At 39.3% G+C, this 26,372-nt stretch overlaps 1 protein-coding gene across 1 annotated transcript in view; it reads right to left on the reverse strand.

Moving 5' to 3' along the window:
* TRPM3 (transient receptor potential cation channel subfamily M member 3) overlaps positions 1–26,372 on the reverse strand; it is a 373,306-nt gene that overhangs the window by 64,040 nt on the left and 282,894 nt on the right. The window contains 1 exon segment of the mRNA XM_078152814.1: positions 18,373–18,547. Coding sequence (XP_078008940.1) covers positions 18,373–18,547 — 175 coding nt within the window.

Here is a 26,372-nt window from a genome sequence, read left to right on the forward strand (position 1 = left end):
AAGTATAATTTTCTCACTTTCTTTATTTTTCTTGCTTTTTTATGCTATGGCCAATATGGAAATATGTTTTGCATTATTTCACATGTGTACTCGGTAATATTTTCCTTGCCTTGTCAGTGGGTTGGGGAGGGGTGGGAGAAGAGTGAGGATTTGGAACTCAAAATGTAAAAAAAAAAACCCCTATAAATAAATAATACATAAAAAAAGGATTTAGAGCAGGAAAGGATTTAAGGGATTATTTAGTCCAACCTTTTCATACTATGTATGAGGAAACAGAGGGTTGGCGTGGTTAAATGGCTTGTTTTTAAGACCCCACAAATAGTAAGTGATAGACCTTAGGGACCACTTGCTCCAAGGCCCTTACTTTATAGAGGACTAAAATGAAGGATGTTAGGGATTTGCCCAAGGTCACCCTAGCAAAAGCATCAGAGGTGGGATTTGGACCCAGGGCCTCTGACTTCAGAGTCATTGCTCTTTTCACTGTATCCCTCTGCCTCCCTTAGCAGAATTAGGATTTGATTCAAGGCCACCTAACTCCAAATGCTGTGCTATTTTTAAAGCACCACCCTTGAATCTTTTACTGGTTAAGAAAACTCCAGAATCAATATTTTTATATGTGAGGGTTAATGATTAAATTGATCAATTTCATGAATTCCCCAGATTGACTTGATAAACTTACATAGTACACAACACTTACTAGTTGTGTTACCTTGAGTGAGTCACTTAACCTCTCAAAGACTTCGTTTCTTCATCTGTCAAATGAAAGAGTTGGAGTCAGTGGCCTTCAAAGTTCCTTCCAGTTGTAAACCTATAAGCTTAATAACCTATCAGCTTTGGAACAGTATCTCCCATCTGGTTCTAGCTCTTTGCTGGGAGGATACAAAGAATATCTCTGAATATTTGATCCCTGCTGACTTTTGGGGAAACCTAGATATTAGCCATAACTAAGCTTTAACCTGGAGATTTCACTTGGGTTAAAACTCTGGGGTGGAAGTATTTTGCAAAAGAGAGGTTATGACCTTCTTGGGAGGGAGGGGTGTCAACTGTCAAGATCAAACCCTTTCTAGGGGCAGCTAGGTGGCGCAGTGGATAGAGCACCGGCCCTGAAGTCAGGAGGACTTGAGTTCAAATCCGGCCTTAGACACATAACACTTACTAGCTGTGTGACCCTGGGCAAGTCACTTAACCTCATTGCCTAGCAAAAACAAACAAACAAACAAAAAAGATCAAACCCTTTCTATGTGAACTCAGAGTCAGTAGGGGTTTTGGGATGGGTGGGTGGAGGAAGGGGCTGGACCACATGTGATACATAGAATCACTAACTATCCAGACTGGAAGTGAGCTCAGAGATCTTCTAACATATTCCTCCCATTTTATAGAAAAGGAAACTGAGGCCCAAAGAAATGAGGTAGTCTCAAAATCATTTATCAAGACACCCTCTCTATGGCAGGACTGAAGTCCCTTTTAGTTCATTCCTAAAGTTCATAGCCCAGGACCATATTTTTAAGTGCAGTGAAGTATTCTCCAAGGAGGTAATTGACAAAATAGATAATGCAATTCTGGATATTTATGTGATCTTGGATAAGTCAGTTAGATACCTTTGGCCTCAGTTTCCTCATCTGTAAAATGAAGGAGTTGGACCAGAGGGCCTCGGAGGTCCCTTTAGCTGTCTCTAGTTCCATACTTCCATTGTCCCAATCAAGAATGGGTAAAGCAATGAAGGATTTTCATGGTGGCTCATGGAAACAAGTCTCTGCTGCAGACAGGGGTTTTGATCTGACCTAATGGAGCACTGAGAGAGCATGAATATTCAGGTAAGCAATGGCATAGGATGTAACAGTATAAGCATACATAGTGAGCACCCTTCAAAGACATGCTCAGTGACCCCCAGATGAAGGCAGCCCACACAGAACTAGAGATTCTGGCATTGAGAAGCAGCTAGTGTGACCTTATATAAATAATTAATGATAATAAGTAACATTTATATAGTGTTTCAAGGTTTGTGGAATATTTTACATATATTCTCTTATATGAGCCTCACAATAGTACCTGTGAGGCAGGTACTATTAATATCTCCATTTTACAGATGAGGAAAGTGAGGCTGAGAAAGTTTAAGTGTCTAGTAGAGTCACACAGTGAATAAGTATCTAAGGCAAGATTTTAATTCAGGTCTTCCTGATTCCAAGTCTGGCACTCTATCCACTGTGCCACCTTGGAACTACTATAACGGGTCCAGGCCACAGTTGGGATATGTTTTGAGAGGATATGGTTATCCTTCCTGTCAACCTAAAATGTTTAGAATATTCCCCTAAACAATACCTTTCTCTTTAATGACCTAGTAATAGGGAAAACAGTAGTGCCCACAAGACCACCAGCTCTGATTTTAGCCCAGCCCCTGAAAGTATCATTGAGGGGGTCAACTCTTGTGGAGAAGGGGCCCACCGTGAGCACCAGCTATTAACCATCTGCTACCTACAGGGTAGTCAGGCCAATCTAGATGAAGTAGCAGGACACTCTGAGAGAGAGACAGGAGGTGGTATGTATCATGTAGGTCAAACCACTGCTATCCCCTCAACTACCAAGTCTTTTCGTACCATGGTGGAGACAGTTCATGGCCCTGAGCTTAGGAATAGCAGTATTCCCCAGATCACTGTTTCCAGGCTGGCCACTGCAGCCATCAACCAAGGAGGAGGTCCTAGTGGAGATGCTGTCTGGTTACTACTTTTTTTTTAATTTTTATTTTTTTTTTAGGCATTTGGGGTTAAGTGACTTGCCCAGGGTCACACAGCTAGTAGATGTCAAGTGTTTGGTCTGAGGCCGGATTTGAACTCAAGTCCTCCTGACTTCAGGGCCGGTGCTCTATTCACTGTGCCATCTAGCTGACCCTTGGTTACTACTTTTGTAGGTGCTGAAGACCCTACCTAACCAGCAACTACAGCTGCTGAAGAGCCGGCAAAGGTTTTCACCACCAAAGTCCTTGGCACCATCAAATGACTCAGTTTTGGTTTTATCAATGGAAATGACACTAAAATAAATGTGTTACCAGGTGCTTTGCCATTGTATCTGAAGGACCAGTAGGCCTTTCTGTTGTTGTTCCAGTCATGTCTGATTCTTCATGACCCCATTTGGGGTTTTCTTGTCAAAGATGTTGGAGTGGTTTGCCATTTCCCTCTCCAGTTCATTTTACAGATAAGCAAACTGAGGCAAACAGGAGTAAGTGACTTGCCCAGGGTCACGCAGCTAGTTATGTGTCTGAGGCCACCTTTGAACTTAAGAAGATGAGTCTTCCTGATTCCTGGCCCAGCTCTATCCACTGGGCCACTTACCTGCCCTTATTAGTGTTGCTTTCCCTGGTTAGAATGTGGGCTCCTTATGAACGAGAACCATCTTGTTTTTCAATATGTATTCCCAGCCCTTACTATAGTTCTTCGGGCTGGTGTCCTGGTGGGCACTGCTATTTTCCCATTACTAGTCCCCAGCCTCAGACACTTACTAGGTGTATGAACCCGGGCAAGCTGCTTAACCTCTACCTATCTCATTATCCTTACTGTAAAGTAGGAATAATGATAACAGCACTTACTTTCCAGGGTTGTTGAGATAACCAAATAAAATAACATTTGTAAAGCATCTCATAAACCACAAAGTGATTTATTATTAGTATAATGGACTTATTTAAATTTTGTAGAAAGCATTTTAAACTTCTATCATCTCAAGTTATATTTTCAGACCATACTCCCTTTAAAGCTCACTTACTCATATTGTAAAAAAAAGTGCTTCCTTTTGTTTGTTCTGAAGCCACCTTTCTCAAGTTTCAGGGCCTCCCATTGGTTACAGGTATGCTGGGTCTTGGAGAATATATCTTTGTTTACTCTAATCATGGCCCTTTGTGATTTCAGACTGTATTTCCATCACCCTCTCAGCTGTTATCTTTGTAGACCGAAGAGTACCTAATATTTTCCAATCCATTTTCATGTTGCATGTTCCCATTTCCTTGGTTAGTTGAGTTCCTCTTCTCTGAACCATTCCTAGCTCCCATTTGTCTTTCTTGAGATTATAGTAATCAGAAGTGCACTCAGTACTCCAGGCAAAAACCTAATAAGAACAGGTTTTCTGTTTTGATTCTCATAAACATCTAATACCCAGTCTATTGTTGGATTTTTTTTTTTTTGCCTCAGTACTGTATAGATGTCAGCTCTGGATATAGATGTCAGATCTGGATTAAAACCTCACCTCTTATACTACTTGGATGACCTTGGGCAAGTCATTTAACCTCCCTGAGCTTCAGTTTCCCCATCTATGAAAATGAGGGGATTGGACTATATGGTCTCTGAGGTCCCTTCCAGCTCCAGAGCTATGACCCTATGATCTCCAGTTCTACAAAGTCTTCTACTTGCCTTTCCTAGGCTGTAATGTGGAGCTTGGAGGCCGTCTTGCCGTAAGTAGAGCTGAAGAAATTATTTAACCCTACATGCTTTACCTTATACTTGTCCACAGTGGAGTCCAGCTGCCACTTTTCTACTTACTCACATGGTCTCATGAAATCTTTTTGTAAGCTTGGATGCTGGCTTGATATTCTGTTATATAAAATTTAGTGTTATCTGCAGAACTTGGAAACTTCGTTGTAAATTTCCTTTTCTATCTAATTTAGAAACATTAAGTCAGCCCATTTCCATCCTTATTCCTTAAGGGATTGTGACTTTTTATTTTTCTCCATGAAGAAGAAGAACCACAATTCTTGTCCATTTTCAGGGATGTGGGTGCAGGAAATGGAGAGTACTTTGGGTCCCTATCCATGACAAGTAAGTCCCAGCCTATGGTGAGTCAGTTGTCCCCAGCACTTAGCATAGTGTCTGACACTTAGTAAATAAATGCTTGTTGACTTGGGCAGCTAGGTGGCACAGTGGATAGAATGCTAGGCCTGGAGTTAGGAAGGCTCACCTTCCTGAGTTCAAATGTGGCCTCAGATACTTACTAGCTGTGTGACCCTGAGCAAATCATTTAACCCTGTTTGCCTCAGTTTGCTTATCTGTAAAATGAGCTGGAGAAGGAAATGGCAAACCTTTCCAGTATCTCTGCCAAGAAAACCCCAAATGGGATCATGAAGAGTTTGGACATGATTGAAATGACTAAACAACAACCATTGGTATTGAGTCTTGTTAAAGGAGTCAGTGATAAGTTTTGTAGTCAGGAAGACCTGGGTTTGAATCCTTCTTGAGACAGGAGTCTTAGTTATATGACCCTGAGCAAGTTGTTTAACTTCTCTTAACCTCAGTATCTTCATGTGTATAATGGGGATAATAATAGTACCTCCCTCGAAGGGTTATTGTGAGGATGAAGTGAAATATATATGTAATATATATCATGTATGCCATGTAAAACATAATATATGATATACATGTATATATAGTGCTTTGAAAACCTCATAGCATCATAGAAATTTGAGCTATTATTATTAATAAAAAAATTTTGGAAGTCTAAAGTAAAGCACATCCACTTCTTTCATTATCCATAAGACAACTAATAGTTAATCTCACAAACCCCTTATAGGAGCCACATTGCTTCACAATAACCCCCAGGGGTTATATTTGCTTAAGTGTTTAGTGATCTTTTTATTTATTAATTAGCTAGATAGATAGCACAGTGGCTACAGTGCTAGACTTGGAGTCAGGAAGATGTGAGTTCAAATACTGTTTAGGACATTCACTGGTTGGTGTGACCTTGGGCAAATGTTTGAACTTGTACTTGCCCTAGTTTTCTTATCTGTAAAATGGGGATAATGGTAGTGCCTACCTCCCAGGGTTGTCCTGAGGTAGTAAGTGTAAAGCATTTAGCACAGTGCCTCATACACAGTAAGAACTACATAAATGTTGAGCTATCTACTACCACCACTACCGCTACCACCACCACCGCCGCCGCCGCCGCCGCCGCCGCCGCCGCTGCTACTGCTACTACAACAATTCCTACTCCTACTCCCACTACCACCTGAGTTCAGATGCGGCCTCAAAAACATGAAATGGCTGTGTGACCTTGAACAAATCCCTTAACTTATGTTTGCCCAAGTTTCCTCATCTGTAAAATAGGGATAATAACAGCACCTACCTCGCAAGGTTATTATGAGGATAAGGTGAAATAATATTTGTAAAGTGCTTTGCAAACCCTAAAGTACCATATAAATGTTAGATATTATTATGGATTTTACAACCCTGACTAGTTTGCAAGTGAGACCCACCAGTTCATAATTCCCAGCGATCTGTCAGAAACCTTTTTGGGGATAAAGTCAGTTTGGCAAATTTCTAGTCCTTAATAAAATCACTGCTTTACACCCAAGTTTTCTTATAGTTGTCAGAGATTGCATAGAAAGGAAGAAAGTAGGGTGTGTGGTTCTAATGGAAAATATGGAAGGATATGCAGAAGGTGCCCATGGCTCACTGATAGCAGAATTATAATAAAGGGGCAGATAATGTTACCTGACAGACTAGTTAAGTGTACTTTTTGGAAGGGTGGACAGTTGCACATAGCTGTTCAGGCCCAGTAATGTTGATATAGGATATATAGGATAAGCCAGTCTAGAAGGGAATCAAGTCTTTCCCTCACAATGTTGAGTCCACATTGTATATTTGTTAACTTCTAACAGAATAATTATAAAAATAATACTAATGATGATCACACATTCTAACAAAGACTTGTGTACAGCCTTTTATTGATCTTTGGAAACCTAGACTTTTGGTCACATGGTATTAACCACTAACTGACATGTCTATCAGTGTGAATTTTACAAAACACTTTATCCACAAGAAATCTTTGAGGGAGGGTATTATTAGGATTATTATGGTTATTTAACAAGTGAGAAAACCAAGGTTTGTAGAGGTTTAAGTGACTTGCTTGTATTCTCATGCCCAGGAAGAATGAGAAATGGAATTTGAATCTGGGTCTTCTGGATGGATAAACTCTTCTAATAACATGGTCTTTGATTTTTTTGGGGAGAAAATCCTAAAATTCTTTGATGGGTCTGTGATTTTATTGATATGGAAACTCCCTTCCTCTCCCCACATAGGTACAGTTCATAATCTTTTTTATCTTATGAGATTTTTTAAATTCTTGTTTTTCCTTAAATATTTCCTAAAGGATTTTCCCAATATGCTGGAGGCCTACTTCTAGGTCAGGGTTTCTTAACCTGGAGTCTGTGAACTTTTTTTTTTTTTTTGGTGGCTGTGTGAACTTGTTTAAAAATATTTTTTTTGATGACAATTTCAATGTAATTGGTTTTCTTTGTAATCCTATATATTTTATTTTATGTATTTAAAAGCTTTATTCTGAGAAGTCCACAGGTGTCACCAGACTATCGGAGGTGTCCATGATACAGAAAAGGTTAACAGCCCATTTTCAATTTTTTAATATTTTGTGGGCTCCATACTATCCAACTCCTAGCCCTATATGACACCATGTTTTCTTGGTCATATGTATCCTTGATGTCTTTAATGCTATTTTTTTCCAAGTAAGTCATTGCTAGTAATGTCATATTTGTAGTCTTATACCCTACCTCCTTGCGTATGTCTTTCTGTTGCCTTTTGAATAAACTACAATTTTGAATTTTTAAAAGATTGTATGACTTGTAAGCATATAGCACAATTGGGAGAATAGGGATGAGGATTGGTATAGATAAAGAACTGGTACTTCATTGGTCTAGGGAACTTGCAGGTGAATAAACTACTAATGCAGGTCAGCACCTTCTCAGAAACTTGCAGTTATAGAGAGTTGACCAGAGGGACTAAGAGGTTAAAGGATTTCCTCTAGCTAATAGGACTTAGAGGCTAAATGATATCATTCAAGATCACTTGGCTAGCATGTGTCCAGGTGGGGCTTAAACCCATGTCTTCCTGACTAGGAACTCAGCTCTCTATTCATCTCAAATAAGATAACATATGTTAAGTGCTCAGCACTTTACTTAACACGATACCTGGCACATAGTAGGTGCTTAACAAATATATGTCCCCCCTTCCTCTTTTCCTTTCCTTAGATCACATGCCCATCATGAAGAACAGTGGTGCTAAAAAGATGGACTTTACTGTGAGGTGGCTGTTTGGGGTCATTGAAACTACTGTATAGTTTCTCCAGTACAATCCATATCTGTTAAGGGGCTGCTCATCCAACTGGCCCCTTCCTGCCTCTCTAGTCTTATTATACTTTACTCTCCTCCCACATACTCTGGGATCCAGCTACAATGATCTGCATACTCTCCCTTGCACCAGCCACTCCTCTTTCCATCTCGGTGTCTGAGTACTAGCTGTCTCCCATTCCTACTATGCTCTTCTTCCTCACTTCCGAGTCTTAGTTTCTCTGGCTTCCTTTATCTCTTAGCTTAAATCATACCTTCTGCCATAGGACTTTCCTAGTCCTCATCCCTTCTTCTCAACAGCACTGCACGCCATACTTCTTCCTCTCATATACCTTCAGTATCCCTCATAGGAACCTATTTATATGTTGTAGCCTCCATTAGAATGTGAGCTCCATAAGGACAGACTTTTTACCTTTCTTCCCATCCCCAAGACTTGGCATAGTGTCTGGCTCTGGCATGTAGTAAGAGCTTAATAAATGGCTTTTGATTGACTGAGGTCATAATTATGGAAATATTCATTCTCTGTCTACTTAGTTTTTCCACGATGGAATGCAAGCCTATCTTTATGTAGTTGTGGATCTCAGAGGCAGTAAACAGAATGTCATTCGCAATGAAGAGACTATAAAGTATCTCACTCTATTCCCAGAAAGTATCTCCATTTGATTTGCAGAATCACATCTCCCATAACACTGGAAGGCCATTTCTACTTGTCATATCCCTTGCTTGGTCATGCTAACAGGAGGACCATCAAGTGAAGATGTCTCTGTGATCATATCAATCAAGGACACTTGTCATTCTTAACAACCCTCGTCAGAAACTCTTGTTGGGCGAGAGCCATCATGGCAGCGTTTTGCTCTATCAAGTCAAATGCCTTTTTAAAAATCAGAAATCTGTAAGAATAATGTGCTCTTGTATTTTCTCCCCCTTTTCAGTAAACTGTGAACCTATAAACATATAGTCTGCTATAGAAAATCATCTGTGGATATCTACCTGTTGCCTTCTTATATTTGCAATATGGATATACATCACATGTGTGCAGGTCATTCCCATAAAGAGTTTATTGTGGCAGAAAAGTAGACTGATAGGTTGGTTGTTGCGGAAGCCTATTAAGTTGTTATTTTATGTTAATACTAAGATCTGTGATTTCTTTTATCTTTCAGCATCTTCTCCTCTTTAAAATATTTTGAAAATGACTCCCTGCCTGGGTTCCTTTAAAACTGTGTTGTTTCCAGGACACATTTCCTCAGTGTATGTTTAGTTGGGTCCAGCTGCTTTTTTTTTTTTTTCCAACTTCATCTTCTTAAGTGGCATTTCCACTCCTTCATATCACACAGTGGGCACTGTAGTGTTGAATATACACCCATCGTCATTGATGATGAGAACAGATTGCTATAGAAACTCTGGCAAATCTGTTTTATATCTATCTGTTGTCCTAGTTTAACTATCTATAAATGTTTTTGGGATGATCTGACTTGGATGGATTTCATGCTGAGCTTTCTTCATGTTTATTTTCCTATCCTCTATTTTTTGGTGTTTTGTGAGGTGACAGTGCTTCTGGTTGTTCGTTCTCTTCCCCTGTAATTTTTTTTTTTTTTACAAATGTACTTGTATTATAAACTAGTGGTACTCTTAGCTTCTGTGTCTCCGCTCAGCAAGGAGATCAAGTGTATGGCGTCAAAACATTTCACTTAAACACATCTCCTAAGGGCCTACTGTCTGCAAGGCACTGATCTCTGCCCCCAAGGAACTTACATTCTCTTGGAGACTAGAACATGTAAACAGGAAAGCAAAAATAAAATAATTTGAGGGGGAAAAGAATCCTAATTTGGGAGATCAGAAAAGCTCTTTGGAGGAAGTAGCAGAGTAAATTGGGCATTAAAGGAAAGTATGGATTTTAAAGTGAGGAGAGGATAGAGTTCATTCCAAGCTTAGCAGAAAATTTGTTCAAAGAGATAGAGGCAGGAAATAGAATGTTTTGAGAATAGGTCAGTTTGGCTGGAACACAGAGTAAATATAAGGGAATTATGGGAAACAAGTCTGAATTGGTAGACATGAATCACATTAGGGAAGTTTGAAACATTAGGGTGAGGGCAGCTAGATGGTGCAATGGATAGAGCACAGATCCTGGGGTCAGGAGGACCTGATTTCAAATCTGGCCTCAGACACTTATTAGCTGTGCGACCTTGGACAAGTCACTTAACCCAACTGCCTCCAAAAAAGAAATAAATAAAAGGAAAGAAAGAAAGAAAAAAGAAATACTAGGGTGAAAAGCTTGTGTTTTATAGAGATTTTTTTTTTTTTGGAGCACGGAGTGGTATGGTCAGATCTATACTTGAGGAGGATGACTTTAGCAATTATGTACAGGATACATTAAAGAAAGAAGAGACTGTAAACAGGAAGAGCAGTGTTTTCTGGTTTCTTTTGTCTCTTTTGGTGATTATTTTACATGGATTAAAATTCTCTAAGAAATGAAGTTTATCAGAGTTAATATCTTTTATCCATTTCTCAATTTTCAGAATTAGTGACTTGCTTTAACATACCAGTTTGGTATGTTAACATGTAAACATCTTTCCATTTTTTCCTTTTCTAGATATATATTGATTTTAATTTTGCTCTAGGGAATCGGTGAAACAACTACATATAGACACTTGATTATGAAATGATACCCATATTTGTTATCAGTTATTCCCAGTTTGTTAGAATAGAATCAGTTTTGTTGGTAATGCTCAACATGTCCAGTGCCTTTCAACTGTCTTCTTTAAGAATGTATTTATGATATATGCACGAGAATCTTGAGTAATTTGCAAGCCTTAATCTCTTTCTCTTCTTAATCTCTAAACATTTTCTTTTCAAACAAATTTATTGATAATTTTTGCTTTTGCATCACCTTCATTCCCTCCAGCTCCCAGAGAGCCATCCCTTGTAAGAAAGAATTAAAACAAGAGAGAAGAAAAAGTTTTGCAAAACTAAGCAACACATAAATGAAAGATGACAGGATATATAATATTCTATATCCATGATCCTCCCCTTCTGTAAGGGAAGGAAGGAGATATAATTTTTGTTTTCCTCTTTAGGGCCAAGTTTGTCCATTATGTATAAAGTGTTTAGTTTTATTTGTTCGTTCTTTCTGTTCAACATTTTGGTAGTCATTATGTATGTTGTTTTCCTGGTTTTGTTTATATCATTCTCCATCAGTCAATATGAATCTTTCCATGATTCTAGGTACTCTTCATAGAAGAGTACTGTAATCTGTCAGATGCAGTAATATTCCATTGTATTCATGCACCATAACTTGTTTAGATATTTCCTAGCCCTTTCTCCCTCCTTACACAGCCACCTTTATAGTTCACTCTCTGACCACCTCATATCTCAATGAATAGACCAGCCTCTTAATTTTCCCTGCCTTAAGTCTCCACCCTCCCATCCCTCTTCCACCAGCTGCCAAAATGATTTTACTAAAGTGCAGATCTGACCATATCCCACTAAATAAGTTCTAGTGGCTTCCTATTACCTCTAGGATCAAATATAAACTCTTCTGTTTGGCATTTACAGGCCTTTAAAAGTGGGCCCCAACCTACTTTTCAAGCTTTGTTACTCTTTATTTCCCCTCATGTACCCTGCAATCCAGCTGCTCCTCATGTTCAGCATGCCTTCTCCCATTTTGAAGCTTTTTTTATTGGTTGTCTCCCATGCCTGTAATGTATTCCTCCTTCACCTTTACCACTTAGAATCCATAGTTTCAATCAAAGTCTTGCTCAAGAGCCGTGTTTTACATTTAAAAACAAAGAACCTCACAAACAACCCTGCCCCCACTTTCCTGATATTCTCAGCTGCTAGTCTCTTCCTCTTCCTCCCCCATCTCAGTTAGGTGGCACAGTGGATAGAATGCTGTGCCTGGAGTCAGGAAGACCTGTATTCAAATCTAGTCTCAGACACTAGCTATGTCTCTGGGCAAGTTACTTAATCTGTTTGCCCTAGTTTCCTCAGCTGTAAAATGGGATTTATAAAAACACCTATTTCCCAGAGCTGTTGCGATTGAATGAGGTAAAATTTCTAACACACTTAGCACAGTCCCTGGCTTAATAAATGTTTATTTCCTTCCCTTCCCCTTGTCCTCACCCCAGTCGTCTTTTATCCCCAGTCATCTATCAGCAAATTGATATATGCATATATTGTATTGTGAGATTGTAAGCCTCCCTGGGATGGGAATTTTGACTTTCACCTTTGTGCTTCTAATTCCTGGTACATAGTAGGTGCTTGATAAATGCTTAGCAATTGATCTACTTTGTCAAACCAGCTTTTCAAACAAATTTTGGCCAGCATACCCTATGGCTACTTACATAATAAAGTAGCCAAGTTTTAATGTATGTTTACTTGATTTTGTGCATTTTCCCATTTTATCAGTATATTTTATATGTCATTCTCTGCAACATTATTTTGGCAAATAGCTGAAGCTATATCTTCATGGCAATTTTTTTGCTTATCATGAGTATTGTGAGGGGTGATGGCCAAATGACTCATAAAACAAAGTTTCTTGATGTTTGGGGGAACATGATGATACACCCTCCCTCCAATTCCCTTTTTACATTCTCTTAGGAGAATCTGTGAACTGTTCCTTCCACCTGGCTGCATCTCCTTATTTCCATCTTTTAATTTTATTTATAGAAAAAAATGTCCATATGGATATATTTTTGTTCCTTCGGTATTATATCAGTTCATTGGCAATTGGATAAAGATAACACCCTTAGAATACAAACAGTTAAAAACTGATGTTTACAGATGGTCTAAAAACTAGATAGTTCTTCATACCAGCTTCTATATTTTCCAAGACTGTCATAGTCACCATAGAGGCAGAAGGGAACCATATAGGATTAGGGCCATTTAAAATTTTTTATCTGTTACGTGGGCTGTCATGGCTGAAGAATTCATCACCCAGTGGCCAGCCTGCTGGTGATGAGCCTTCCTCTACTTGAGAAGGTTTGTTCATAGATAGCACGTGTAGTTTGTCACTGGAAAAAGACAGTACCAGCCTTGGTTTTTTAAGTTCATAGAATTGTTATAAGATTAAACTGAAATGAAACATTTTCTGATATGTAATTGCCAAGTTTGTACTGGTGTTGTCTTAAGAAAATTATTTAACTTTTGTTATCTGAAATGCCTGATATTTTTTTTGGGGGGCAGGCAACAATGCTCTATACTCTAGTTGTCAGAAGATCCTAATGCACCTTCTTTTTTTTGATAGAGCTTTGAGTCCATTAGACATAATCAACAACAAATAACAAACAAGTGCACACATACTCAGGAGCTGAATTCCACAGCTGAAATGTACAACATGCTTCAACTTAATACAAACCAAATAATCCATCATTAAGGCAAGTGGCATATTGGAGAGAAGGCCAGAAAGACCTGTCTGCCTATGACACATACTAGCTGTGTGTCTCTGGGCAAATCATGTAACCTCTCAGTGCTCTAAGCAACTCTCTGGGACTATAAATTGCAAGGAGTGTCTGATCTGCAGTCTGTGAAGGGAAGCTTCACAATAGAAGGTCCCTATATAACTGAAATTACAAGTTCAAAGCCAAAAAAAAAAAAAGAAAGAGAAAGGAAAAAGGCAAGCATATTTAAGAAACTAGGCATCTTGGCTGTTCAAATCTATCATACAAAGTGTAGGAAAAATATTTTAAAGTACAATATGGATCAGAAAATCAGTGCATTCTTGTGTTTTGGCTTTATATCTGTTCCCTAGTTTACTAACTAAAAAGCAACATTTTTTTATCCTTTCAGATCTGTTGACTCAACAGGACTGTTAAAAAAAAAACCCTACAACAAACTAGGTTGTTTTCTAGGAAGCCTTTTGTAAAAGTAATGAAATGGTGTGATTAGCTGTGACTCCAGATCTCCTGTTCGAGACTGTCAGACATGATGTTGAGATTAGAGTCAATAAGGAAAACGTATCTGACCTGTGCCCTAGGTAGTCTTGATAGCTAAATTGTAACACAAAAGGATTGAGAGGTAGTATGAAGATGTCAAGATAGAGTCACTTTTCAGTATCTTGCTTTCAAATGACTACCTAAACTTGTGAAAATATTCAGGATGTCAGAAAAGAAGTCTAACTTTAGGCCCCATTTAATACATCGAAGTGCCATGATTCGTTCCTTCCCATCCTGTGCTTTAGAACGTGAAATAAGAAGACGTGGAAGGCTGTAACCCTATAAATGGAAGTCCACTTCATTCAGAGAAAAGATGTCACCAGTTGTCCACTCCCCATGCCCATTTTGTTGCTAACCAAAAAGATATTTACTAGGTTTCCTCCCAGATCACCAACAAATAGAAGAATACAGCATTTTAGATGGGATGAGATCCCACCTAATGTTGGTTTTATATACAGCACTGGCTGGTGCCTATAATGTTGCCCATTGTTCCAGTCTTAACTGTTCCGTGTTTGTTCCTTTTCCCTGAGTGGCTTCTCTCCCTCTTGCTCCAAAGGGATCATGTCCAGGCCTGAAAAGTTAATATATATTTTTTCACATCCCCTATCTTTATGTCAGAGCATGTTAATTGATATTGGCAGGGCGTGAGCTCCAGTGAGCTGGAGACCAAATGACTTCATACATGGATGCTATTTTGGTTTTTGAAAAACATCTCTTAATTTGACCAGACGCTTACAGCAATTTGCTCAGAACAGGCCAGTTATGTCCCGATGACTTTAGAATTACTTTAGAATTTCCAGGGTAATGAACTCATACCTATTCCTTTTCACTCCTCCCCCTTCTTACTCTCTACCATGCAGAAGAGCAAAAAGCATGAGCTATCTCATGGGCTGCTAGGAAAATTCTCTATTGTCCTCTGGCTGAGTCTTCAAAAACTACTTAGAGGTAAAAGGCTCTTTTTTCCCTGTCATATTATTCTGAGTGCTTCTGCCACCCCACCCCCCACTCTTTTTTTTTTAAAAAGCTTTCTTCAGGCACATTTAGAAAGCATCACTCAGTAAGTCTTGTTTTCTAGTTTCTTTGACATACTATCTATGGCCACTGCATTTAACACAAACTGCTGGAAAAATGATATATTGCACAGAGGTAACCCTGGTTCCCAGAAGTGAGGGTATCAAAGCTGGACTCACTTCTGAGGTGTCAGACTGAAGGTAACAAGTCTCAGTGCATTGTCATACATCCATATACATTCCAATTAAGAGGTTGTTTTTTTTTTTTAAACATGAAATGGATGCAGCCATTTTGGAGCAAAAAAAGTTAGACATAGAGCACGTGCATTGGATTAGAAATGAATTGCTTTGGAGGATGTGTATTAGAGGTGCAGCATTTTGGGAGAAAAAGGAAAAAGCCCCCCCAAAGAGCAAATTTACAGCACGGGCAGACCCTCTGCAGGGTGGTAGGTCCGGGTTGATTCGAGATTCCATCAGCCTGAATGCATGCTTCACAAAACAACCTGGATTTGGCACAGAAAAGAGGCGACACACTTTATAGTAGCAAACCTGATTTGTACCTTTCTCAAATATCTCTGCTTGAGGCTCTCTGAATATTCCTCTGACTGTCTGGGGGGGAGGGGGGCAGAGATTCCACTCCTACTGAGTTCCTCCCATGCAATCATGTGGAAATCATAGGATCTCAGATTAAGAGTTGGGAGGAAACTTAAAGGTAATCTACAGCACCAACCCCTTCATTTTATAGGTGAGGAAACTGAGGACCAGGGAAATAAAGGGACTTGCCCAAGATCATAAAGGGAGTAAGTAAGTGACTGAGCCAGGCTTTAAAACACAATCCAAATCTAGCACTGCTTTCACTATACCCTACTGCCTCCCAAATCAATTCATTAAAGTGACAGATATTTTCAAACAAGTTGAACAACAGATTAGGGATACTGTACCACACACATTTGAGAAAGGACAAATACTCTAGAGTATTCTAGACAGAAAAAACAGTGGCTGATTTAGCTTAGAACGAGTATAAAGAATACATTGAAGTAAATTTCTGAACTTTGGGTAGGATGAAGGACGTAAGTAGAAAGGATGGACGAGGTGTGTTGGGAGTTATTATCAAGTAGTGGGTCATTTCATCAAACTGTTGTTCACTCTGTTCTTCAAAATGCCAGTAGTAGGGGGAGGTAATTTATTCTCATGCGTGTATAGTATTACAGATAAAATTAATGGTATAGGAGATGCCTTGCCAGACTCCACTCACACAAACAAAAAAAAATTCTTCCATCTTGACAGGTTTTGGGGTTCTAAACTATAATCAGCCCTTCATCAAAACATAAAAATAAAAATAAATCCTGTTATTCAGCCAGACTGTGCTGTTTGTTGCACTAGGCTGAGTCCTTAGTACAACATCAATAAATGGCCACTTGTAGAGGGACATGGAAACTCCCATTCATAAAGAAATCTACATCCCAATGGACTCCCCCAGCCCTTCTTCCCTCCCTCCCCCTTCCCCCGTATTCTAATACCTGTAAAAACTAAGGAAAGATTTTGGAAGAATGGAAACCCAGAAAGATAAATGATAGAACCAAGTTGAAAAAAAGCAATTTCTTGGAGACAATTTCAATTTTTTCTCCAAGGGAAAAATAAGACAATAGATGAGTTTTTAACCATTGAACTAAGATTTTCTTAGGAACCATGTGGAAAGAGGCTTTCAGAAGGGCTTTCCCTGTTTACTGGAAGTCCTGGAGTTAGGAAGGCACATTAGTGTCTCTGGGAGGAAGGCCCTCTGAAATTACCTCCAATTTACCCTGTAAACATCTTATATAGACATAGTTGTTACATATTATCTCCACCATTAGAACGTGAGCTCCTTGAGAGCAGGGGGCTGATTTTTACCTTTCTTTTTATCCCCAGGGCTTAGCACAGTGCCTAACATATAGTTAAGCACCTCGTAAATGCTCGTTGACTGGTTGCTGTCCTGATAGAGTTAACATTATTCTCTGGAGAGTCAGCTCATCCTCATGAAATGAACATTTGTTCCAAGAAGCCTCGTTGGCTTCACATTTCTTGGTCCAAGAGAAGAATTTATCCAAACTCCAAGGGGGATTGGAGATGAAAGGAAAAGGATTTAAAAATGGGGTCTGAAGTCAGTCTTGTACTCACTGCTCTCAGTGGTGGTAGAATCACACTACTCAGTGCTTTAAACTTGATTTCCTGGTCTGAGCCTTTTAAGGGGCAGAATACGGACTATTTCTTCTTTTTTTCCCTAATTTTTAATAAGTATCACCACCTGGTTATGTAACCTTAATCCATGCATATAGTCCAGTGCTCATTTGGCTGGCCTGTCAGCAACGATGTTTAAAAATATGTTAATTCGACAATATAGGGAGGATGTTATTTCTAGAGCTAAACTCCTCAGGGAAAAGGTGGAAAAACTTGCTCCAAGGATTTGATTCCTCCACACTGAGCAATGCCTTTATATCTGATGCTTTCTTCCCAAGCATCCCCATACCTGGTGTACCCTGACTTCTTCCTTGCAAATTGATACCTTGAAAAGACTTCTAGGACACATGCATATTCAAGTACCATTAAAAAGGGATGGGGCCCCCCAGAAATCAGCATATATTAGGACCTTATGTGGCTAGGTCCTGCTGTGTTTTGCTTCTCACATGGCATCACTTCAGATATAGCTGCTTTTTACCCCTGGCATACAGTAGCATGCAACTCAAATTTATAACCTAAGGCATTTTCCATATTCCCAGCCAAATGAAACCTCAGGATTTGCCGGCTCCAGTGAATTTGCAGTAGCATATCATTTAAGATATTTGGGGAGAGAAATTGAGGAACTGATTTCAGTATATGGAGAACACCCTATAGATTCCTTTTGCCACACTGGAATACTTGTGGTCATGTTGAATTTGTTCTGAAATAAAATCCATGGATTTAATTTTTTAAAAAGGGGGCAGAAGGGGTGGGAGTAGCATAGCATATTCCTGATATCCACACACTCAACACATGGTCCTAGGATTTAAAATCCGAAATGGGAATTAATTTTTTTAAAGTAATTCATCTCTTAGAAATTAGAAAATTTGGCAGACCCAAGTCACATAGAGGACACCATTGGAAACAAGTACCCAAGGAAGGTTTCACTACTCCTAGCTGTGTACCTTCTGGGATTGATTTTCCTCCAAGAATCCAAGTTCCGAAACAGTCCTCTCTCTTGAGCCATTTATTGAGAACAAACAAACGATCTTGGAAGAGATATCACCGGATTGAAGTTAAATACCTGACTTTGTTGTATGAGAATCATAAACTTGCTTACGGTCTATCTGGTCTGCAAACACTTCCCCATAAATCATCCAGTAGGGCATGTAGAAAATATTCTTGGCCAGCTTCCATGAAGGCTCCTCATTGGGGAAGAGGATGGCTTGCCTAGCCACCCCAAAACTCATCAGTACCACCAGCATAATGATGACAAAGTACATCATGTCTATCATCTAGAAGAGACGGGGATGGGGGAAAAGGACAAGAGAAAACCCACATGATTAGTTGCTTATAAATGCTGATGCCAATGAAAACACTGCAAATGTATCAATTTTCTGACAAGGAAAGTCTGGAAAGGATTCTGTGGCCGCAGACAGCTAGGTGGCACAATGGACAGAGCACTGGGTTTAGAGTCAGGAAGACCTGAGTTCAAATCCAGCCTCAGACACTTACTAGCTCTGTGACTCTGGGGCAAGTCACTTAACCCTGTTTGCTTCAGTTCTTTTATCTGAAAATGAGCTGGAGAAGGAAATGGCAAACTGCTCCAGTATCTTTGCCAAGAAAACCCCAAATAAGGTCACGAAGAGTCAGACTGAAACAACTCAACATTATGGTCAGGAAGGTCCTTGGACACCTGCTGGTTGTATAATCCTGGACAAATAATCTCTACCTGCCTCAGTTTTCTCATCTATTAGATGGGGACGTTAATAGTACCTACTTCCCAAGGTTGTTGTGAGGATCAAATGAGATAATATCTGTAAAGTGCTTTGCAAACCTTAAAGCACTATGTAAATGCTAGCTATTATAACAATAGACGAGCTAGTGAAACAAATATATATAGGCTCTTCACCATAAAAATGAAGGAAAAGAGAAAGCTATGTATGATGCACTCCCCTTATTTTTAATTTAATTTCTCTATTTGCCACTTAGTGTCTCATTCAGGTCTAGGATCAGAGATCTAGGGCTGGTGCAACGTCTTTCATCTTACAGCTGAAGAAATCGAGGGCCAAACAGTAACTAGCCCAAGGTCACAGAGTAGGAATTTATAGAGCCAGGATTGGAACCATTTTTTTCTGATTCCAGACTCATTGATCTTTCTTCAGCATCATGAGGCCTGACCCAAATGAAATGGGAATAGTATACCATAGAGGAGTCATCACGTGACCGAGAGTCAAGATCTCAGGTTCTTATAGGGGCCGTTGACAGCTGTTTTTGTGGCCTTGGGAAAGGCAAATGTCTTCAATGTGTTTTCCATCTATGAGCAAAATGGGAATTCTATTATTTCTCTTCCCATGAGGCAAACCAGTGTGGAACAATGGTCCAGGTATAGTTGGAATATTTAAGAAGGGCTAGAAAGTCTCAGGCTTACATCTGAGAGTCTATTTTAGCAGGGAAGATTTTTAGTTCACTCTAAGCTATGAGGAGCTGAAGATATCTGTTGGTGAATGGGGTTGGGATAATCCATTTAAATGCTCCTGGTAGATCATTTTCCTTTGGCTGAGTCTAACTGCATTCTGCTATAAACCAATTGCTTATAGTGGCCCATACTTTTCCTATTCCTAGGGTACCCTTCCCACTTTGGGATTAGGGGAGGGAAATCCATGAAGCAGTGAAACCATGTCTTGTGAAGAGTTATGCCCATGTGTCTAATGGTGGAGTGGAGACAGTGCTGGGTTTGGAGTCAGGTTCAGTTTCTGCCAGACATATGTACTAGTTGCATGACCTTTCGCAAGTCACTGAACCCATCCCAGCCTCAGTTTCCTTATCCATGACAAAGGCAATAACAATAGCATTAACTTCATAAGGTTGTTTGAGAATCAAATGAGATATATCATATGTAGAATGCTTTGCAAATCTTAAAGAGCTTTATAAATACTATCTATAGTATCAATAACAATAATAATAACTATGCTTGTTGCTGTAAGATCTTGTAAAAATCCTGGCTTTGACTCAGTTTATAAACTTTTTTTCAACCTTACCCATTGTCTCCTAGATTTTTACCTATGTCTGACTTTATCTCTAGATAATCACCTTTTTTGCATATCTTAAATCGACTTCCACCTGCTTTTTTTGAAACTTAACATCAAATAGCTCATCCTGGGAAGCAAACTTAATTAAGTAAAACAGGGCAATGACATCCATCCAACTGAGTCTAATCCAACAAGCATTTATTAAGTGCCTACGTGTGCAAATCCTTGCCCTCAGCTTATGCACTCAAAGAAATCCTACCAAAGCTCTACCAATGAAAATTTTCAATAAAACCCAAGACAGAATTAGAATTAAGAAATTCTTCATTGTCTAATTTGTTTCATTAGCATGCAGGGACTGCAATTTTCCTATGTTCTTTAACAGGTCTGAGGATGCCCATAGATATTCAACAAGTTTTAGATCAATCCTCAGGGCAACTTCAAAATTAATTTGACATAGTAGTTAAGGTGGGATGTGTGTGTGTGTGTGTGTGTGTGTGTGTGTGTGTGTGTGTGTGTGTGTGTGAATTTGAATCTGAGTCTCTGGAAACTTTGACATTTTCTATGTACTGCATCATTGCTTTTGGAAATAGTGAATGACTTAACTAATTGTTTCTTCTGTTGCACAATATTTTCAGACATCTCTTAAAGTTCAGCTAACAACTATGTAGAGATGGTTTTAATGGGTACATCTGTGGCTATGGTTTGGTTTTTTTTTATATTCTCTTTTTTCTTTTGAGTACCATGCTTTCATCATTTATTTATGAAGAGTTCAACCAGCTGAAAAAGTTCTAATTGGTCCTCCATGTTATGTTTGTTTAGACTGACTAAAGGTGGGTGGACAATGGAGGGCATGCATTTGATATGTATTTTCTGTGGCCTCTAGTTCAACTGGGGAGGAGAAGAAAGAGGGGAAAGAGAGAAGCAGCAGTGGAGCACACTGTAGAATGCTGGACTTGTCATCAGGAAGATCTAGGTTCAAATATTGCCTCTGACACTTGTTTGCTATGTAACCCTGGGCAAGCTGCCTCAGTCAGCTCCTTAGAACAAGGTATCAACTAAGTTATCAATGAGTTGTGATCTGCCTTGGTTGAGAGAGTTCTCTACTGGTTCAAAATCACAGAACCTTCATGCATTTCTTCTAGTGTTTGTGTAAATACATACATACAAACATACTTTCATATCTATATCTATATTCCAGTAAATGTATGGAAACCATCACTCAACCGAAACTGTTCTCTTCAAACATACAATGATTTCTCAGTTGCCAAATCTCATTTCCAATTTTCACTCACAATTATCCTTTCTGACCTCTCTGCTACATTTGACACTGCTGACTACCTTCTCCTGGATACTCTCTCTTTCTTGCCTTTTTTTGATACTGTTTTCTTCATTCTCTTCCTGTCTGCTCCTTCTAAGCCTTCTTTGTTGGATTGGATCATTACCCATTTTTAGTCCCCTAACTGATGGACTCTTTCCTGAGCCCTCTTCTCACTCTATACTTTCTTGGTGATCTCATTAACTTTTGTGGGTTTAATTATCATTTCCAGTCAGATGACATCCACATCTTTACAGCTAGTCTTTGTCTGTTACATTCCAGTCCTACATCACCAACTGTAGGCATCTAAAATTCAACATGTCCAAAATTGAATTTACTATCTTTCTCCTCAAACTCTTTATCTCCTCTTCCTAATTATCCTGTTATTGCTGATAGCACCACCATCCTTTTAGGCATCCAAGTTTGCAACCCTTGAGTAAGCCCTGACTCTGACCTCTTCCTTACCCACTCACATCCTGCTAGTTACTTCTTGTTGATTCTCCGTCCTTAACATACTCCATCCATCACCTACTCTCTACTCATACCACAACCACACCTTCATCATTCTTATCTGAACTTTTACAATAGCTTCCTAACTGGACTCCTCCCCTTTCTAGGCTTTCCTCTACATAAATTAATATTCCCAGTGCACAAGTACCTAACCATACCTCTCCCTTGCTCCAGAAACTCCAGTGGCTCCTTCTTGACCCTACCAAACCAAACCAATAAAAAAGCCCCTCCTGTTTGGTGTTTAAAGCCCTTCACAGTCTGGCTCCAGTCTACCTTCCTAAGCTTACTAAATATTACCCTCATTCACACACTTTTGTCATCAGTATTCCATCCCAACTGGTTAACTTGCTGTTCCCTATATATGACATTCTATCTTCCATCTAAGTATCTTTCATAGATTGTCCCCCATGCCTAGAATGTACTTACTCCTCACGTCTGCCTAGTAGAAGCCTTGGCTTCGTCATGTATCACATCCTACACAAGACCTATCCTAACTGCCCATGTGGCTAGTGCTTCCCCCTTCCTCACCCATAGGAAATATATATGTATATATGCAATATACATGCATATACATACATGTATATATACATGTAAATATGTGTGTATATGTGTATGTGTGTATGTATATATGGGGAGAGAGAGTTTATTTTTCTGTGTACATGTTCTTTCCCCTCAATAATGTAAGCTCTTTGAAGGCAGGGGCCATTTCGTTTGTGTGTCTGTGTGCATTCCCACTCTACCACATTTATTGTTGTTGTTCATTTGATTGGTTGTGACTCTGTGGACCAAGTGTCCATGGGGTTATTTTTTGGCAAAGGTACAGGAGTGGTTTGCCATTTCCTTCTCCAATGTATCCTTTTCTCAGGCAATCAGAAGTTAAGTGACTTGCCAAGGGTCACACAGCTGGGAAGTGTCTGAGGCTGGACTTGAATTCAGGTCTCCCCGACTCTAGGCCCAGGACTCTATCCACTGAGCCACCAGCTGCTTCACCTGGCACATAGTAGGCACTTAATTGCTTATCCAGTGCTGAAAGGAATACTCCCCATTGCTTCAGAGGTTCTCAATATCACTTCTTCTGTTCAAATTGATGAACCACTTCCTTTTGGGCATCTTTGGTCAGGGACTATAAAAATTCAGTCTTCTGACTTAATTCTTTTCCTGTCTTGGGTCAATGACTCAAGCATCTAGCTAAAGACATTAGAAACCGCATATAATAGCAGCAATTCGCAATCCAACCAATATTACGTGTTCAATTTGCTTCCCTCTTTTTATTCTGGACTGGCAGAGGAGTCAGAAAATTAGACTGTAGAGAGAAAATGCAATGAATACCTGCTTATGTTTCCTGGGCCTGATACCTGGGCAACATATTGGTGCCATTTCATGTCATTCACCACAGGGGATAATTGTGTTATAAAAATGGAAGAAGTACAGCTGAAAAATAATATAGCTGCTCTGATGTGAATTCTCCTTCAGTAGTTTCAAAAGATACTTAAGGATGAGTCAACCTTTCTTTAGTATGTATATGTAGTACATATGATATATAATGATATATATGATTATGTGTGCATACACACATGTATATGTACAGAGAGAGTCCTATGTGAACTAGATAAATATTGTATTATAGTGTATCACATGTATGATAAATATGTATATATGATATATCTATAGATAACTAGAATATTTATTGTACATGACATCACATATAATACACATATAGGGTGTATATCATATGATATATATATATGATAAATCATCTATATAATAAATACATACTTCATCAAAATATCCATCTAGTTCAGTTGCACCTCTCCATGTATATATCTCACATACACACACACACACACACACACACACACACACACATATATATATAAATACATACACATTTTATTATCTATCTATCCATCTCTATAGTTATTTATTTCTCTAGCTCTTTTGGACCATTCCATTTCAAATAACTAGGCTCTCATACTTCTGCTTAAGGTGTAAGGGATAGAGAAGAATTCTTTTAGAAGAACAAACAGAATATAATTTTATGATTTTCTAATAGCATTATTATCAATTCTGGGCATTAGAAGATCTCGACTGTGATTTGAAATTCATCATTAAAATCAAAGATGATTGAGTAGGTGAGGTGGGCTGGCTGTTGAGTGAGGACAATTGCAGCTGAGATTTCAATAATGCTTTAATGTTTATAAAGTGCTTTACACAATGATCTCATTTGATTTCCCACAACAATCCTGTGAGATAGATGCCATTATCATCTCCATTTTGCAGATGAGGAAACTGAGGCTCAGAGAGGTCAGTGATATTGTCTTAAGTCATGAAACTATTAAATTTCTGAGGCAGGATTTGAATCTAGGTCTTCTAAATTTCAAGTCCATTGCTCATGCTTCAAAGTTTCCATTAGAATATAAGCTCTTTGAGGGCAAAGATTGTCTTTCTTTCCCCTTATGTTTGTATTCCCCGCACTAACTTTAGGCTACGTTGCCTCTCTATTCCAAAACTGAAATGGAATACAACCTTATGAAGGGTAAGTAATTTGCGCTCAATTTGGTCAAGGTCCTCCATTTGTGGTATTAGGGTTGATAACTGTATTTGTATCCAAATGATGGCGGTGGTACAGAGAAAGCTAATGGCAGCTTGGCATAGCAGATGAGAATGCTATACTTGGAGTTGGGAAGGAGTAGGTGTAAATCCCACCTTTGATAATTATTAGTAGTGTGACTTAACCTTTCTAAGCCTGTTTTCTCATCTATAAAATGAGGGAATTGGACTCAATGACCTCTAAAGACCCTTCTAACTCCAAAATCTATGCTCCTATGACCACCAGAAAGCACAGAGCATAGGAACATGCTCACCAAGTTTTCATGTGATGCCCTCTTAAAAGCATAAGATGAAAATTGAATAAAAAATTTTACATTTTGTATTTGGAGAAGACTCCTCACTTTCTTTGCAAAAAAAATTGTTAGTGTTGGAGACAGAGGGCAGCTAAGCAGCAAAGTGGATGGTGTGCTGGGCCTAAAGTCTGAGTTTAAATCTGGCCTCAGACCCTTACTAGCTGTGTGACCCTGGGCAAGTCACTTAACCCTATTTGCCTCAGTTTCCTCATCTGTCGAATGACCTCAAGAAGGAAATGGCAAACCACTCCAGTACCTTTGCCAAGAAAACCCCAAATGGAGTCATAAAGGGTTGGATATGACTGAAAAGACTGAACAACAACAATAACTGGAGACAGAGACCCTATTATTTTGCAACTGTTTTATGAATACTGTTTGGTTGACCAATAGCAAAGGAGCAAAGAAATGTGCACTGAAACTTAAGTGAAGAGTGATTGCAAAAACATCTTGGGTAATTGCTCACAAAAAGGTTTCCACCTTGGGAGCAGGGGGAGAGTACATAGGGCCTGTTGGCAAACTGATTTTTCACAGAGCATTCAAGGGAATATAGCTCCAGCAGTGTGACAGAGGCAGGTAGCTGGGGAGTGATTCATTGCACTAAATGACATGTTCAGAAAAGAGAAAAGTTGCTTTAAAAGCAGCCCTGATGCTCCCCACAGTGGCTGTGGGAGGAAGCAGGCAGGAGGGAATGACTAGCTCCCTCAGCTTTGTACAGGTAGTGACAATGCTAATCTAGGGTGATATCCTGGCTGCACAGCCCCGATGAGTCTCCAAGGTGTGCAAGGGGTAAAGCCAAAAGCTGTAGGTGAGCATTCCTCTACAAGAGAGTGGCCTCAGTGCCTCTGATGCACTTCCCCCAAATCCCCCTTCCAGAGGCCTCAGAGATGAGAGACTAAAGGGCAATATGGCAGAAAGTAGCATGACTCGTTTGGTTAATATGACTCTGCAGACAAATTCTGTCTTCTGACATTTCCTGTGAGGCCTTGGGCAAGTTACTTAACCTGCTGGAACCTTGGTTTCCCCATTTGTAAAAGGAGGGGGTTGGAATGATGGTCTCTGAGATCTTCTAGGTGGCTCTAGCTATTTTCCCTTTTAGCCAATACAATAGAACCTTGAGAAAGTCTTTTCTCCCCTCAGTACCTGGGAAGGTATGGTGGCCTCTAGAACATAGAGAGAGAATTAAGTTCATTAAGAGTTTTTGGAGCAGAGACTTCCTCCTTCTTTGGAAGAATTATTCTCTATCTATTTATGTGGCCAAGTTTCAATTCTAAAGCAATTTAGAGAAGGAGGAGTTGAGTTAGATTGTCTATGTTTGAGCTGTAAAATTCTATGATTCTGTGACCTTGAGGGATGGAGACCA

The sequence above is a fragment of the Phascolarctos cinereus genome, unplaced genomic scaffold (assembly GCF_003287225.1).
Source record: "Phascolarctos cinereus isolate Bilbo 61053 unplaced genomic scaffold, phaCin_HiC Scaffold_4;HRSCAF=312, whole genome shotgun sequence".
NCBI classification, from domain to species: domain Eukaryota; kingdom Metazoa; phylum Chordata; class Mammalia; order Diprotodontia; family Phascolarctidae; genus Phascolarctos; species Phascolarctos cinereus.